The sequence below is a fragment of the Ictidomys tridecemlineatus genome, unplaced genomic scaffold (assembly GCF_052094955.1).
Source record: "Ictidomys tridecemlineatus isolate mIctTri1 unplaced genomic scaffold, mIctTri1.hap1 Scaffold_1117, whole genome shotgun sequence".
In the NCBI taxonomy this organism is placed as follows: domain Eukaryota; kingdom Metazoa; phylum Chordata; class Mammalia; order Rodentia; family Sciuridae; genus Ictidomys; species Ictidomys tridecemlineatus.
The window spans coordinates 92,074-105,647 of NW_027521046.1; the positions used below are offsets into that span (position 1 = coordinate 92,074).

A 13,574-nucleotide genomic window follows, 5' to 3' on the forward strand; every position below is an offset into this window, starting at 1 on the left:
TGTGCTGCGCTCGGTAATCGCTTGCACCGTCCCTTGCGACGCATCCCCGAGAGCAACCTCCACATTGGCTTTTGATACCTGCAGTTCTCCCAATTGGGCAAAACCAGATCCGTCTTGTCTACACCACACTCTGCTCTCTCCAGGACTTGGGATGGATGTCGGTTCTGATTGGATATGAAGTGTCTCCCCCCCCAAAAAAAAATTATGTGTGGAAGGCGTGGTCCCCCATGCAGCAATGTCCAAAGGTGGTGCTCTGGGGGGACGTGATGGATCGGGAGGGCTCTGACCTCATCAGTGGATTAATCCATTTAAATGGATTATTGGGAGGTGGTGGAGACAGTAGGAAGTGGGTCCTTGGGGACCATCTTCTCCCTGCCCCTTTCTATCCTTGTGATGTTGGCCGTTCTGTCTGGGCCATAAGAGTTTGGGAAGTTCTACTATTTATCTAACTTCTCTGGGTTCCGGCTTTCCTCCAAAAATACTAGTTTGGAAATTCTCCGAGGGTTTGAGACTCTCGAACAGGGTGCATCTGGGTTCAACCTGTGGGCGTCGAAGGCGGTCGTCCTGGGTGCCTGCAGAATCCTCGTCGCGTATTCCATTTGCACCAGCAGCGAACCTTCTAGAAAGGTGTGCCCGAGGGGAATATTCGCCATGTGCACAGATAGATGCCCAGGGTCACGAGGAATCTAAGTGAGCACAAGTAGGAAATGACCGTGAGGGTTTTAATGCACCTCACAAAGCGTTTAAAAGCACGCTGGCTGCCGGATGCAGATTTTGAAAAAACAGCCAGCGTCCATGCCGCAGAGGATAAGTGGGCATTCGACTTGGGCGGATTGAAAATCAAAATGTGTGGCTAGAACACATAGATAGATAGATATTTCTAGACACGTAGATATTCCGTGTCTATATTCTCTCTCTCTCTAGAACATATAGAGAGAATATCATATGTGTATTCTGTCTTTCCATATATATATATGTGTGTGTGTGCATATGCATATACTCTGCAAATACTCTGATTCGCTTAGAGGGTTTAAACCTCCCGAAAAGTAACCCGTCAGATGGCGTCGGGCTCAGAAACTTCTTCGTCCTAAAATAACGCCCCCGGGGGGAAACGGCTTCTGTTCAGATTACAGTTTGGAAAACGTTCTGCACGTAAAAAGCAGCGGCGGTACAAGTGACTCTCCCCTCTATGAAACTCCAGGAATATCCTATTTCCGTGAATGTTTTTGCACGTCATCCGGTGTCATGAACAGAACAAGGCTCCTTATTTAAAAAAAAAAAAAAACAAAAATGAACACACACAGACAATGCAAACCGAGCTTTAAATTACTCCGCAGGGGACACAGAATGTCATCGAGACAAGTGTTGTCATAACGGGAAAAACAATAACGGGTCCAGAAACTAAGCGTGATAGGAAAATGGGGGTGTCTAGGCAGAGTAATCCAGCACTCTGCACTCGGCGTGCTTAGTGCTCCTCCGTCTGCAACGTGTCTTGTTATAAACCATCCACGGAAGGTTTTCTCTATTTTATTTTTCCCCACTCCTTCATGCCGCCGCTCCTCCCATAAATAACCTTCTATAGATAGTGGCAGATTATTCAGGAAGAACCAGATAATGGGATCTTACTCGGGAGGGTTTTTTTCTTTATTCTCAACCTTCCATCTGTCGGACTGTATTTATGGCGGGCAAAACACCTGTTTTGACTCCTAGGGAACAATCTGGCCTCCGCTCACAGCTGGTGAGAGTCTGCCAGGGTGTGCGGGATCCGTTTCTCCAAGGGAGGCAGATGGCTATCGGGAGCAACTTGGTTCATTTTATTTTTTCATCATCAAAAAAAAAAAAAAGAAATTTAAAAAGGTGCACAAACTCACAGAGACAGGACTGACCGTGTCCCCCAGCATGGACAGCCCGGGACGTGAGCTCAGGGTGGCCGGTGGGAGGCATCATTAGCAGCACGTGACCATTGTGCGGATCAAGCCCCGGAGGCCAAAATCTCACCGGGAATAATGAGAATCCAGTCGACATTCAAAACTGTCCCCTAGTTGGGCAATAAAAACACAGATATGTCCAGGAGCCAGAAGGACCCGAATGTCGAGATGTAGTTGGATTTGAGTGGGTCTCCTTCAGAACCCGCAATTGAAGCCGCTTCCTGCCGCCGCCGGTACACGGAAGGCGGAGTTGGCGTTCCCAGGAAGTCTGGGCCAGACCCAGGACTTGGGAGTCATCAACTTACAGACCAGGATTTCGTTTAGAATTGACGTACCCCCATGAAGGCCCAGAGAGAGGAATAGGTCAAAGCCAAGGTCACCAAGAAATGGGATCGACAAGGAAGGGGACAGACGTTGACTAGGAAAGTAGAGTCTCTGCTGTTGCATAACCCACTCAAGCAGGATCACCTTGGAGTCTGTTTGGAATGGTTTTTGCCTTTAGGTTGTGGGAGACGATTGAAATAAAACGTGTGCAATTGGTAAAATGGACGAAATACGAGACAGGCAACGCTAAAGATGAATCAGAGGGAAAAAACAACACGGATCACAAAGACACACCAGGAAAGCGGAGGAATGGGCACTCGTGCCCCGATTCGTCGAAGTGAACCCATTCAATTTTCCACACCATTCCAGCTCCGTAGGATGCTTCAAGCACCAAGGAGACCAGATCTGCTCGCCTGAGCTTTTAACGAAATGATTACAAGGATTGCACTAGGTGTGCGGTCAATATCGACCCGTCTATGGAAACCTAATTTGTTCCATTAATGAGCTTTGGCTTTATGGGTCGCATAAATAAAACGTGGATACGCAGAGGAAGGAGCCTGCTGCAGAAGTACACGTGGGTTGCACGGGGAGGTGAAAACAGCCGTGTTGTTCCCGCACGCAGACTCTGGGGATGCCCAGGAATTTATCAACATTAAAGGAGGAAGAGGCGGGAATAAATTCCGCGTCGCCCGCGGCGGCGGGTGGAAATCAAGCCGTGGAATTACCTGTTGGTCGAGGGGAGACGAAGCCCAAGTTCTGATGCCCCCCTGGCACACGGTGGATAAGTGGTCGGTCCCTGGGGATATCTGCCCGGGAGAGTTGATCTTCTCCCTCTCTCCCCCCTCTCTCTCTCCCCATCTCTCTCTCTCTGTGCCTCCCGGCGGTGGCCATGGGGCTACGCAGCTCTGCTTCCCAATGCCCCTTGGTCACGTTTCGGCCTTGGACTCCATCAGCCTCCGACTGGTCTTTTGAAACCGTGAGCCAACATGAAATTCTCCCCCTGTTTGAGTCGGCGTTTCCAAACTGTGACAAAGAGACGCGAGCACAACAGTTAGAGGAGAAAGGTTTATTGGGGGGGCTCATGGTTTTCATCGACAGCCAAGTCCATTCCTGGGGGCGGCCCAAGGCGAGGCAGGGCATCGTGGCAGAAGGGCCGGGTGGAGGAAAGAGAGCGCTCGCTGCACGGTTCAGGGCAAAATGCGCACCCCAAAGGCATGGTCAGTGCAGGGTTGCGTTCACCAAGGGTCTTAAATGAAGGACCTCAGCCGCTCACACTTCAACTGCTCTTTCCTCCAAGACTCCTGCTTCTCCTGACAGTCTCCAGCCTCCCACCTGGGCCTTTGGTTCAGCCTCCACCAGAACCTCATGAAATCAATGCTCTGCCTTTGTGGGTTTTTTTTTTTTTCCCTTCCATTCACTGTTATTTTCTCATTTAACCATCAACCCTGCTTTCCTCCTGCCCCGGCAGCGCCCGACCCAGATATTAATGCACGCCTCCGACTTGTTTCAAGTCTCCCCTCCCCTCTCCCAATCGCTTTCCTACCAAACATGTTGGGAAAAGGGTGCCTACAAAATAGGGCACGGCCGGCCGGCCGTCCGTATCATCTGTCCCTCCTTCCCCTCCCGGGAACACATTGGTATTCCCATCGCTATAGCAACCAGAGTCTAGGCCGGGCTCCTCCTGACTTGATGTGCATGTCAATCCCCGGGGAATGTCCTCAAAATGCACATTGGGTTCAGTTGGTCGGATCGAGCGTGAGATCCGCATTTCTCTCTCTCTCTCTCTCACACACACACGCGCGCACACACACACACACAAGGTTCCAATAGTTCCACGTTGTCTGAACTGGTTCCCGTGTTGACATGGAAAAATGGAGGCTGGGGAAGTCAACGTGGGATTCCTCCATCAGATTCCCAGAATATCAACCCCCAAGCTCACAGTAGGTCAGGGATGTGCGTCACTACGTGTGCTCAGACACTTATGCGAGTTGTGCTTTAAGAACCAACAAGATCCCCGAATGCCCACCCTGCTCTGTGCCCACTAATAAGGAACAGTGTGGATTCTGCTCAGGGAGCGGCAGCTACCTAATGACACACGGAGATGCGTTCGTTCCTGCTTCGCGTGCCCATGTGCCAGGTCTAGTCCTGGGCTGTACCTAGATCCTGGTGATTCTGCCCTCTTCCCTTGACCTCTCTGAGCTTCATTCATATGCAGGAAAAACTCTGGGCAAGAAACTCCCCTATAAATGATCTCTTTATAGATTTTTTTTAAAATATCTACACAGTGGAATATTACTCAGCCATAAAGAAGACTGAGCTTATGGCATTTGCAGGTAAATGGATGGAGCTGGAGAATCTCATGGTAAGCAGAGTCAGTCAGTCCCCAAAAATCAAAGGCTGAATGTTGTCTCTGATAAGTGGATGCTGATCCATCATGGGGGAGGGAGGGGGATGGAGGAACTTTGATGGGGCAAAGGGGAGGGAGGGCTGAGGCGGGAGCATGGGGGTAGGAAAGATGGTGGAAGGAGATGGGCCTCAAAAAACACGGAGTTAACTTTTCTAGGAGCCTATAGACATTTTAATGAAAATTTCGTCATGTATTTCTTCCGCTCACTAATTGCACTCTTATGCATTTGGGCATTCAACCACCGAGTACCTGTGGAGTGTTCCGTTACGCGCACAATGCTAGGGGAAATTCACAACTGGTAATGACTGAGCTGTTTTCCCTATTTTTTAGCCTCGATTCCATGGCGGTCTTTTCTAGCACTTTCAGAACAATCTGCGTCGTGGTAGAGGTGTCAAACACACTTGCTTTATTCTTGATACAGTGGAAATTTCTTCCATGGCTTTATTACGAGGAATAAGGTCTGCCATTTGACTGTGGATAATTCTCGAATGATGATTTATTGACACTTCTTTTACTTCTTAATTGAGTGTAGCTGTTTTATTAATGTAGCATGCACGTGGAAATTTGTCAAATCACTGTATCTGGTGAGAACTTTTTTTTTCCCTTCCTCTAGGCAATTCACACAGGGACCCAAATTTAGAATTTTACTGTTGAATAATTCAAATCCAAATATCAAAAGGTGAACAGACCAACAGACATCAGAACCCAGGAGATAATTATTGAGAGATACATGAATAAATTACGTGAAAATCGTACGTATAGTCTATATATCTATATTACATGGAAATTTATATATAGTTTATGTGTTACTATATATTCAATTATATATAAGTGTATTTATATACATTTATCTGTATACGATACACACATAATGGTCATAATTGTCTAAAAGTCCAATGTAGGGAACTGAAAAATTACTATGAAACGTGAAAAAAAAATTCATTAAAATGTCTACAGGTACATACAAAGTTTATATAATTAAAATTATTTATAATTCTTCATGATATGTTGATATCATGAAAAATTTAAAAACTGATAAAATTCATTCATAATGGCGGCAAAGAGGTCTAATACCTAGAAGTTGTGGGAGACATACAAAAACTACACATTAACCTTCTGGTGTGGAATCAGACGTAAAATGCTCCTGAATGGGGAGATTAAATCCTACGACATATAAACAATGCATGTGTTAGTCAGTTTTTCCTTGCTGTGACCAAAAGACCCAACAGGACAAGAAGAACTTAGAGGGGGAAAAGCTTATTTTGACTTGGAGTTTCCGAGGTTCAATCCGTGGTGGGCCGACTCCATGGCTCTGGCCCAAGGGGAGGCAGAACAAGATGGCGGCAGGGCCTGGAGGAGGAGAGCAGCTCAGGACAGGGCACCAGGGAGCAGAGAGAGCTCTGCCCACCAGGGACAGGACAGAGACCCCAAAGGCACAGCCCAGGGACCCCCTCCTCCAGCCTCACCCCACCTGCTGCAGCCACCACCCAGTGAGTCCATCCAAGTGGATTAATCCACTTATCAGTCTACACCCAGTGAGTCCATCCAAGTGGATTAATCCACTATTAGTCTACACCCAGTGAGTCCATCCAAGTGGATTAATCCACTATGAGTCTACACCCAGTGAGTCCATCCAAGTGGATTAATCCACTATGAGTCTATACCCAGTGAGTCCATCCAAGTGGGTTAATCCACTATGAGTCTACACCCAGTGAGTCCATCCAAGTGGATTAATCCACTATGAGTCTACACCCAGTGAGTCCATCCAAGTGGATTAATCCACTGTGAGTCTACACCTCTCGCAACCCAATCATTTCACAATATGGCGGTAGGGCCTGGAGGAGGAGAGCAGCTCAGGACAGGGCCCCAGGGAGCAGAGAGAGCTCTGCTCACCAGGGACAGGACAGAGACCACAAAGGCACAGCCCAGGGACCACACCCCACCTGCCCACAGCTATCACCCACTTAATGCGTATCAGTGAATCAATCCACTCTTAGGTTAAGACTCTCAAAACTCAATCATTTCACCTCTGAACATTCTTGTATTGTCTCACAGGAGTCTTCTGGGGACCATACAATGCACATATATGTGTGGATGCTATACATTGCATATGATACTCATGTTATATATGCACATCTATAATATTTGTATGTAATCCACTGCATTAACAGAATAATGCATAAATGCACAAATATGCATACCATGTAAATAACAGTGCATCAGATGCAGATGATCACACATAAAATGCCAAGTGTACCCGTCATTCATTTTAAACCCACCACACGACCAGTGAAACTCCCCATCACGTACAACCACAAGAATGGCATCCTAATTAGAATAAGTTAGGCTCCATGTAGGTATAATGTCAAAATACACTCTACTAAAACTGTCTTTAACTTTCCTTCCTTTATTTTAAAAAAGAAACCCAACACCTTCTTTTAAGACAGAAACAAGACAGGAATGGTGGGATGGCTGTACCATACTGACAGTCTGGGTGCAGGGAAGAGTTAATTAATGGTCACAAACAAGCAACCAGAGCTCTCGCAATCGCAGTCAGTATGACGGCCCGTAAGGACTACCCCGGAGAATCTGTTTGCTACAACTGGAGATAGAACTGAGCGCCGTGCGCAGCACATGACCAGCAGCAGTGTTGCACGCACCAGGACAGCACACGATGGATTTGAGGAAAAGGAACTTGGTTCCCGAGAAGCCCATGAAGGAAGGAACCTGAGAAGAAGCGTGATAAAGACGTGATGCAGGGCGGACGAAACACGGAGAAATGTTTACGGGTGTAGGGAAATGACAGTCCACATGAAAACCCAGCCAAAGACGTAAAGGCTAATTATTAAGAGGACACAGAAAAGGCAAGGAAACTGTCACAGAGTTCCCCCTCTGCACAGCAGTCAGCCTGGGCGTTCCAAGGGCAGCCGAGAGAGCGTGTACCCCACAGGGGACGGGGTGGGGGTAGAGGTGGCTTCAGGGCCACGAGGAGCACTGACTGGAGAATCATCATGACCAAAGACAGAGTTGTCTGTGCCACAGGAAAGTTGTCAGAACAGGGTAAGACAAAACTAGAATGAGCTGTGAAACTGGGTTCACTTGGCTCTTGGTGTTCAGCAGCATTTTGTCTGTTTAAGTCCCTCCCAGATCCTGAAGCCTGCTGCCGCCTATTTCCCAGGTTCCTCTTGCCCCCACCCGCCGCTGCCCTGTGGCCTGGATCAGCCCGTGAGCTGATGCAGGAGCACATGCTGCAAACCCACTCCTCATCACCTGACGCTGCCGATTCTCGTCCAACGCCCCCTCTTCCCTGCACCAAGCACGGATTCCAGTATCAAAAATAAACACACTGCAAGGGGCCATCATTAAATCGACAGAGTCCTGGCAGAATTTTTTTTTTTTAAACAAGGGTTTAATGAGAAGGCGCCCTCCAAAAGGATCCGCCGCAGCGTGCTGTGCCTTCCAAGGTTTCCGGTCTCTTATTCAAACCAGTGTTCCCTGCGCAGGAACCGTAGGGTGTCATCGAATCCGCGCTGGTACAGGGCCTCCATTTTCCTTGTGCTCGGAGGGAAGAGGGCCTGGTTGAGCCTCATGAGGTTGGGCAGGGACAACTAGGAGGGAAAGACACAAGTTCACGCTTATTCTCCAATATTTCAGTCCTTCCATGTTTCTAAATGAATAAATGACCCCATCGAAAACTGCACTGACAGCCCGCCAAGTTTACTGACGCGGGAAACAGCCGAAGAGACGGGAAAAGCTATGCAAAGTGTCAGTTAATCAAGCCGGGCGCGGTGGCTCACGCCTGTCATTCCAGCAGCTCGGGAGGCTGAGGCAGGAGGATCGTGAGTTCAAAGCCAGCCTCCGCCAAAGGGAGGCCCTAAGCAGCTCAGGGAGACCCTGTCTCTAAATAAAATGCAAAATAGGGCTGGGGACGGGGCTCAGTGGCCGAGTGTCCGGTGAGTTCAATCCCTCGTTCCCCTCCCACAAAAAAGTGACTTCACCAGCAGCAGAGAGACTGGCCCCCAGGTCTCTTGGCACGGTTGAGAATTGCAAGGCTGGGCTGCAGGCTGCATTCATTCTGCGGGATTCGGGAATTTTAAATGTCACTGAAGGTCATGACTCACCATTATGTCCTGGTTGGTGACCTTGATGTACACGCTGAGGTGCCCTTGGTCCTGGGGGGAGATGTCCAGCCGTCCACAGAAAGGGGAGATGGTCACCGTGCGGCCGGCGGGCAGGACGGGGAGGCTGTTGGTGAGGCCTCCGTCCACCCACTTCTGCGGGAAGGAAGGTGCACGTACGTCAGTGGCCGTGGGCGGCCCGATTCCCGCGCACAGAGAGAAGGAGCGGGGCCTTGTCCACAGCGGCCGGCCTTCCCGGTCCTAAGGTGCACGCTTTGGGTGTCCTTGTCAATCAGCATTGTCTGGGTGCTCCTCCAACTGGGCGTGTGCGTTGGGAGCGAAGGAACTCTCTGTGCCTGTGTTGCTGACTGAGCAACACAGAATCACGGAATCAGGGGAACCTCCCCCACCCGGGGGGGAGCGGGCCCCGTTGCTCACGGTCAGAATCGGAAACGGGCATTTTTGTGCAGCAAAGTCGAACATAAATCCGACAACGGGAAACCCTGCTGTTTGCAAAGAGGCTCCCCTTGGGCACCAAGACGGGTGTGTGTTGTGAAGCTGGAGACCGTGGTGAGTGCAGGGGGAAGGCCGCCGTCACGCAAACTAAGCGGGTCTCAGAGCGAGCAGGAGGGACCTTGGAGAGCTCACGTGTCCTTGGTCCCTGGCTGTAGGAAACTGCGCTCTGGTAGAAACACACACACTGCAGCCCGTGTGTGCCAAGGCCAAGGCCAAGGGAGAAGGAACACGTGCTATTTTTGTCACCTGCCCTGTCCCTTTTCTTCCTCCTGACTTGTTTGGACTTATAAATCGGGTGTGGAGACGGCCGGCGGTCACAGCGTCCGCGTGTGTGTTTCAGATACAAGTGAAATCGACAAAAGGGAGGCTTGCAAAACCAAAGGCCCCCCCATATAGGATTGCACCCCGAGCTTGCTCCCCCCGGCCTCGGTCTACGCAGGAATGCCTACGAGAGGGGGTCCGTCTGTCTCGTTGAGTGGAAAAGTGTTGCGATTTACGACGGGGTGAATGGCTGCTGTTTCAGGGAATCGGAAATCCTTTGGCCAACTTCTGTTTGGCTCTTGTCAGCTTGTCCTGATTGGATAGATGACGAGGAAACACAGAGTCATCAGACGGCTTCAGGACTCCATCGGCAACCATTCCAGCGCCTCTGCACGCTCCGAGGCTGCCATCCCACCGGCTTGGGGGCTCTGTGGGCCACATGCCTCACTCCCGAGTTCAGCCCGCCCGAGATCCTGGGCTCAGCACACGCACCCCTCCGTTCAGCCGTGCGGATTCGACCCGTAACTCTGAAAAGTGCTGATTTCTTTCTTTAGTGTTGTGCAGTTTACGTTGCACAGGTCTGTCGCCTCTTTTGTCAGATTGACCCCCAAACGTTTTATTTCCTTTGAGGGTGGGACTGCAAATTGGTGCCACCCCTCTGGAAAGCAGGATGGAGATTCCTCAGAAAACGGGGACTGGAACCACCACTTGACCCAGCCGTCCCACTCCTCAGCATATACCCAAAGGTCTACACTACAGGGACGCAGCCACACCAGTGTTTTTACAGCAGCTCAACTCAGAATAGCTGATCAACCTAGGTGCTCTTCAACAGACGAATGGATAAAGAACACGTGGGACCTATAACGATGGAATATTACTCAGCCATGAAGAAGGAGGAAATGATGGCATTTGCTGGGGAATGGGTGGAACTGGAGAATATCATGCTAAGGGAAATAAGCCAATCCCCCAAAAACCAAAGGCTGAGGGTGTCCTCTCTGAATGTGCAGATGCCAACTCACAATAAGGGGCAGGGAAGGCAAGAATAGAAGCCACTGGATTGGACAAAGGGGAATGAAGGGCAGGAGGGGAATGGGAATAGGAAACAGTAGAATGAATCGGATGTCACTTTCCTATGTTCATACATGAATGCAGTGTGACTCCACACCATGTACAACCACAGGAATGGGCGCTAATTAGGATAAGTTATACTCCACGTATAGACGGTACGTCAAACTACATTCTCCTGTCATGAATAACGAAAAAGAACAAAAGGTTACAATGTTAATAAAGCTTATTGCTGGACCTACACTGCTGCCCCTCATTACCACTGCTCACCCACTACCCCCTTCCAGTCTCTGACCACATTCCAAGCATGCGCCACGTTAGCGTTAATTGCCTGGGTAAACAGTGATGTAGCTTTTGTGGGAGATATGTTCCAAGACCCCCCAGTGGATACCTAAAGCTGCAGATGGGAGCAAACTCTGCAAACATTATGTTTTCCTCTATGCCCCATATCTCTACTGCGTATCTGGTCCCCTCATTTTACAAGAGGAAAGTGCATCTTGGGGCATTCCTTGTTCTGGCTTGTAGCCTGATAAGTTACGGCCCACCATTTCCTTCCTTAAATAAAGTTTTATTGGCACACATCCACGTCCTTTGGCTTATAGATGACCCACGGTGGTATTCCCACTATGACAACACAGTTGGGCAGAGATTGGGTATGTCCCTGCTCAAATATTTACTCTGATACTCTACAGAAAAATTGCAGGAGGAAATATCTAGTGCTGTGGAGCTTACATGCAAAGAGGCTTGAGGGGGTCTTTTCAATTCATGTTCTTCCTGACGCACTGTGAAATACCGTGATGCTCAGTGGGGCAGGAAAATCACCGGGGGGGGGGGGGAAATATATGCAATTTGCAAACAAAAATCAACTCTATATTTGCAAATCTGTCTCTTTGCTTTCATGATAGTGGCTCCAAGTAGTCAGATCGAGCAGAACACTCTTGCTCCGTAATGATATTTTTAAAAAGGGGCCAGGGAAACTCTTGCACTAACTTCTATTGGATGCTGCTGACTTTCAGAATTTCTCAAAGTTGTTTAGAAATGGTGACTGCAAAAAAAAATCGGGTTCATTGAGCAGCTGGCAAGGTGCAGTCATCAATAATAAATATTCCCTGGAAGACAGACATGGTGTTCCAAAAATTAAATAGACCGTGCAGGAAAAAAAAAAAAAGTGTAGAACATCGGGCCCTTGTGGACGCGATCGTCATTCTGACACTCAGCCATTTGCCGATGCGGATGGTCTCTCTTGGAGAACATCAGTTAGCAATTCCTTCTGAGGATGCTCCTCTTGTCCCAAGTGGATGGCAGGCATCTGTGATAACCTGGCCTACGAGTGGGGTCTACTACCCGGGCCCCTCCTCCCCATCAAAAAAGATTCAGGAGCCCAGCTCCCTACTTGGCATCTCCAGGGTGTGTGTCTGACCTCACGTTTCACAATGAATGCTGAGGCTGCAGTCATCGCGTCTAAGTTCCAGGAAACAGGAAAGGCAGACAAGAAGAACAGAACATGTCTAATCTCCCTTCCCACGTGCCTCACAGGAATTCGGCTTGCATCTCGTTGGCCTGTATACCACCTTCCTGGCTGTAAGCCCAACAGTGTTTCAGTTTACATCTTCTTGGCCAACAACTAAATGGGTAGACATGCTCATCTGCAGGGGAAACTAAGAAAACTAACCTCTGAGCTACACGGCCATCAGTCCAGATAAAATGAGATTCTATTAGGAAGTAAGAGACCCTCACCAGAGGTTCACGGGTGGGCTCACTCAGCCTTGGACTGTCCGTCTGCAAATGGTGAGCTTAAAACCGTTTTTGTTGATAAAGTACGGACCTTAGGCATTGTGTGATAGCAACATGGAACGAACTGACACACCTCTTTTGGTGTGAATGCAAAATCTCATGAGAAGCCTTAGGATTTTTCTTAACCATAGTTCCCGTTTTTGTCACGAGTAGAGTATATTATAAAGGGTACTTTCAAGTAAGAGCTATTTTAGATTCCAGGTCATTATAAAACCAATGTTCACAGCGCAAAGCTGATTTTTTTGATAGCAACTTTAAGTCTATTCAAAAACGTAATGTGGAAGTGAATGCCAGCTTCATTTCGAGAGGGGGAAAATAATACTTGAACGATGCATTCCCAGTGTGACGTACTGCAAATAAGATTCTAAAATGACAAAACAGGCCACGCTTTCCTTGGAGACTGAACATGTTTTAGCCAGGACTGACAGCATCAAAAATAGGAAATATTGGGAAAGCTTACCTAGTTTGCACAAGACGATAGGTAGATTTTTTATGCACTCTTTAAAAAAATTCCCTGGGTGTATTTATTGCTTCTAATTGGCCACAGTCGGGATTCCAGATGGCTGAAGAGAGGTACCTCCCTACAAAGGACATGTCGTAAGCACGTGGCTACTGAGTCGTCCGACGGAGACTGGTATTGGACGATAGGATCCGTATGTCGTATAAATACCTAAGGCTCTTCTTGTCTAGGTTAAACGGATCCTCGGATGGCAAACCCACCTCGCTGGTGTGGGTGAAACAGAAACGGTGCTTTACCTGCCCTTGGTATTCCACCGGTCTCAGTCCCGCGTAGATGGGCACAAAGCTGCTGGCCAGGAGAACCTAGGTGCACAAACAGAGAAAGGGCTCAGCTCGACAGGCCGCCCGCACAGCTGCGGCACCCTTTAGAAGGAAACTCTTATGGCACGAACACCTTCCACGCGTGTCCAGACACGCACGCTCACGCTTACGTAATAATAATAAAAAAATAACGCTTTCAACATGGAGAAGGCCCTAACATCATAGGTACAGATCCACGCGCCCCAAGTGAGTGAACTACATGCTCCTGAGTCGAAATCAGTGGTTCAACTGTCCAAGACCAAGTCCTTTGGAACTGGTATCTCAATTCCTTGCAGTTGCTAACTGATGACTCCTAATATTCTATCAATTACTAGGAAAATG

General features: G+C 48.7%; 1 protein-coding gene across 13 annotated transcripts in view; it reads right to left on the bottom strand.

Moving 5' to 3' along the window:
* The window catches only part of Pnpla4 (patatin like domain 4, phospholipase and triacylglycerol lipase), a 51,947-nt gene that overhangs the window by 23,609 nt on the left and 14,764 nt on the right, over positions 1 to 13,574 (bottom strand). For 9 of the 13 annotated variants that reach the window (XM_005335527.5, XM_040286903.2, XM_013363015.4 and 6 more), the window contains exons 5-7: positions 13,170 to 13,235; positions 8,781 to 8,933; positions 7,047 to 8,267 (exon numbers count right to left, since the gene is read on the bottom strand). The exons of 1 other annotated variant lie outside the window; for it this stretch is intronic. In XM_005335527.5, coding sequence (XP_005335584.3) covers positions 8,136 to 8,267; positions 8,781 to 8,933; positions 13,170 to 13,235 — 351 coding nt within the window. In that variant the 3' untranslated portion in view covers positions 7,047 to 8,135. Of the gene's footprint in view, positions 1 to 7,046; positions 8,268 to 8,780; positions 8,934 to 12,801; positions 12,995 to 13,083; positions 13,236 to 13,574 lie in introns of those variants that run through there. 3 more of the 13 variants (XM_013363019.4, XM_078035853.1, XM_040286905.2) reach the window with 3 other exon arrangements.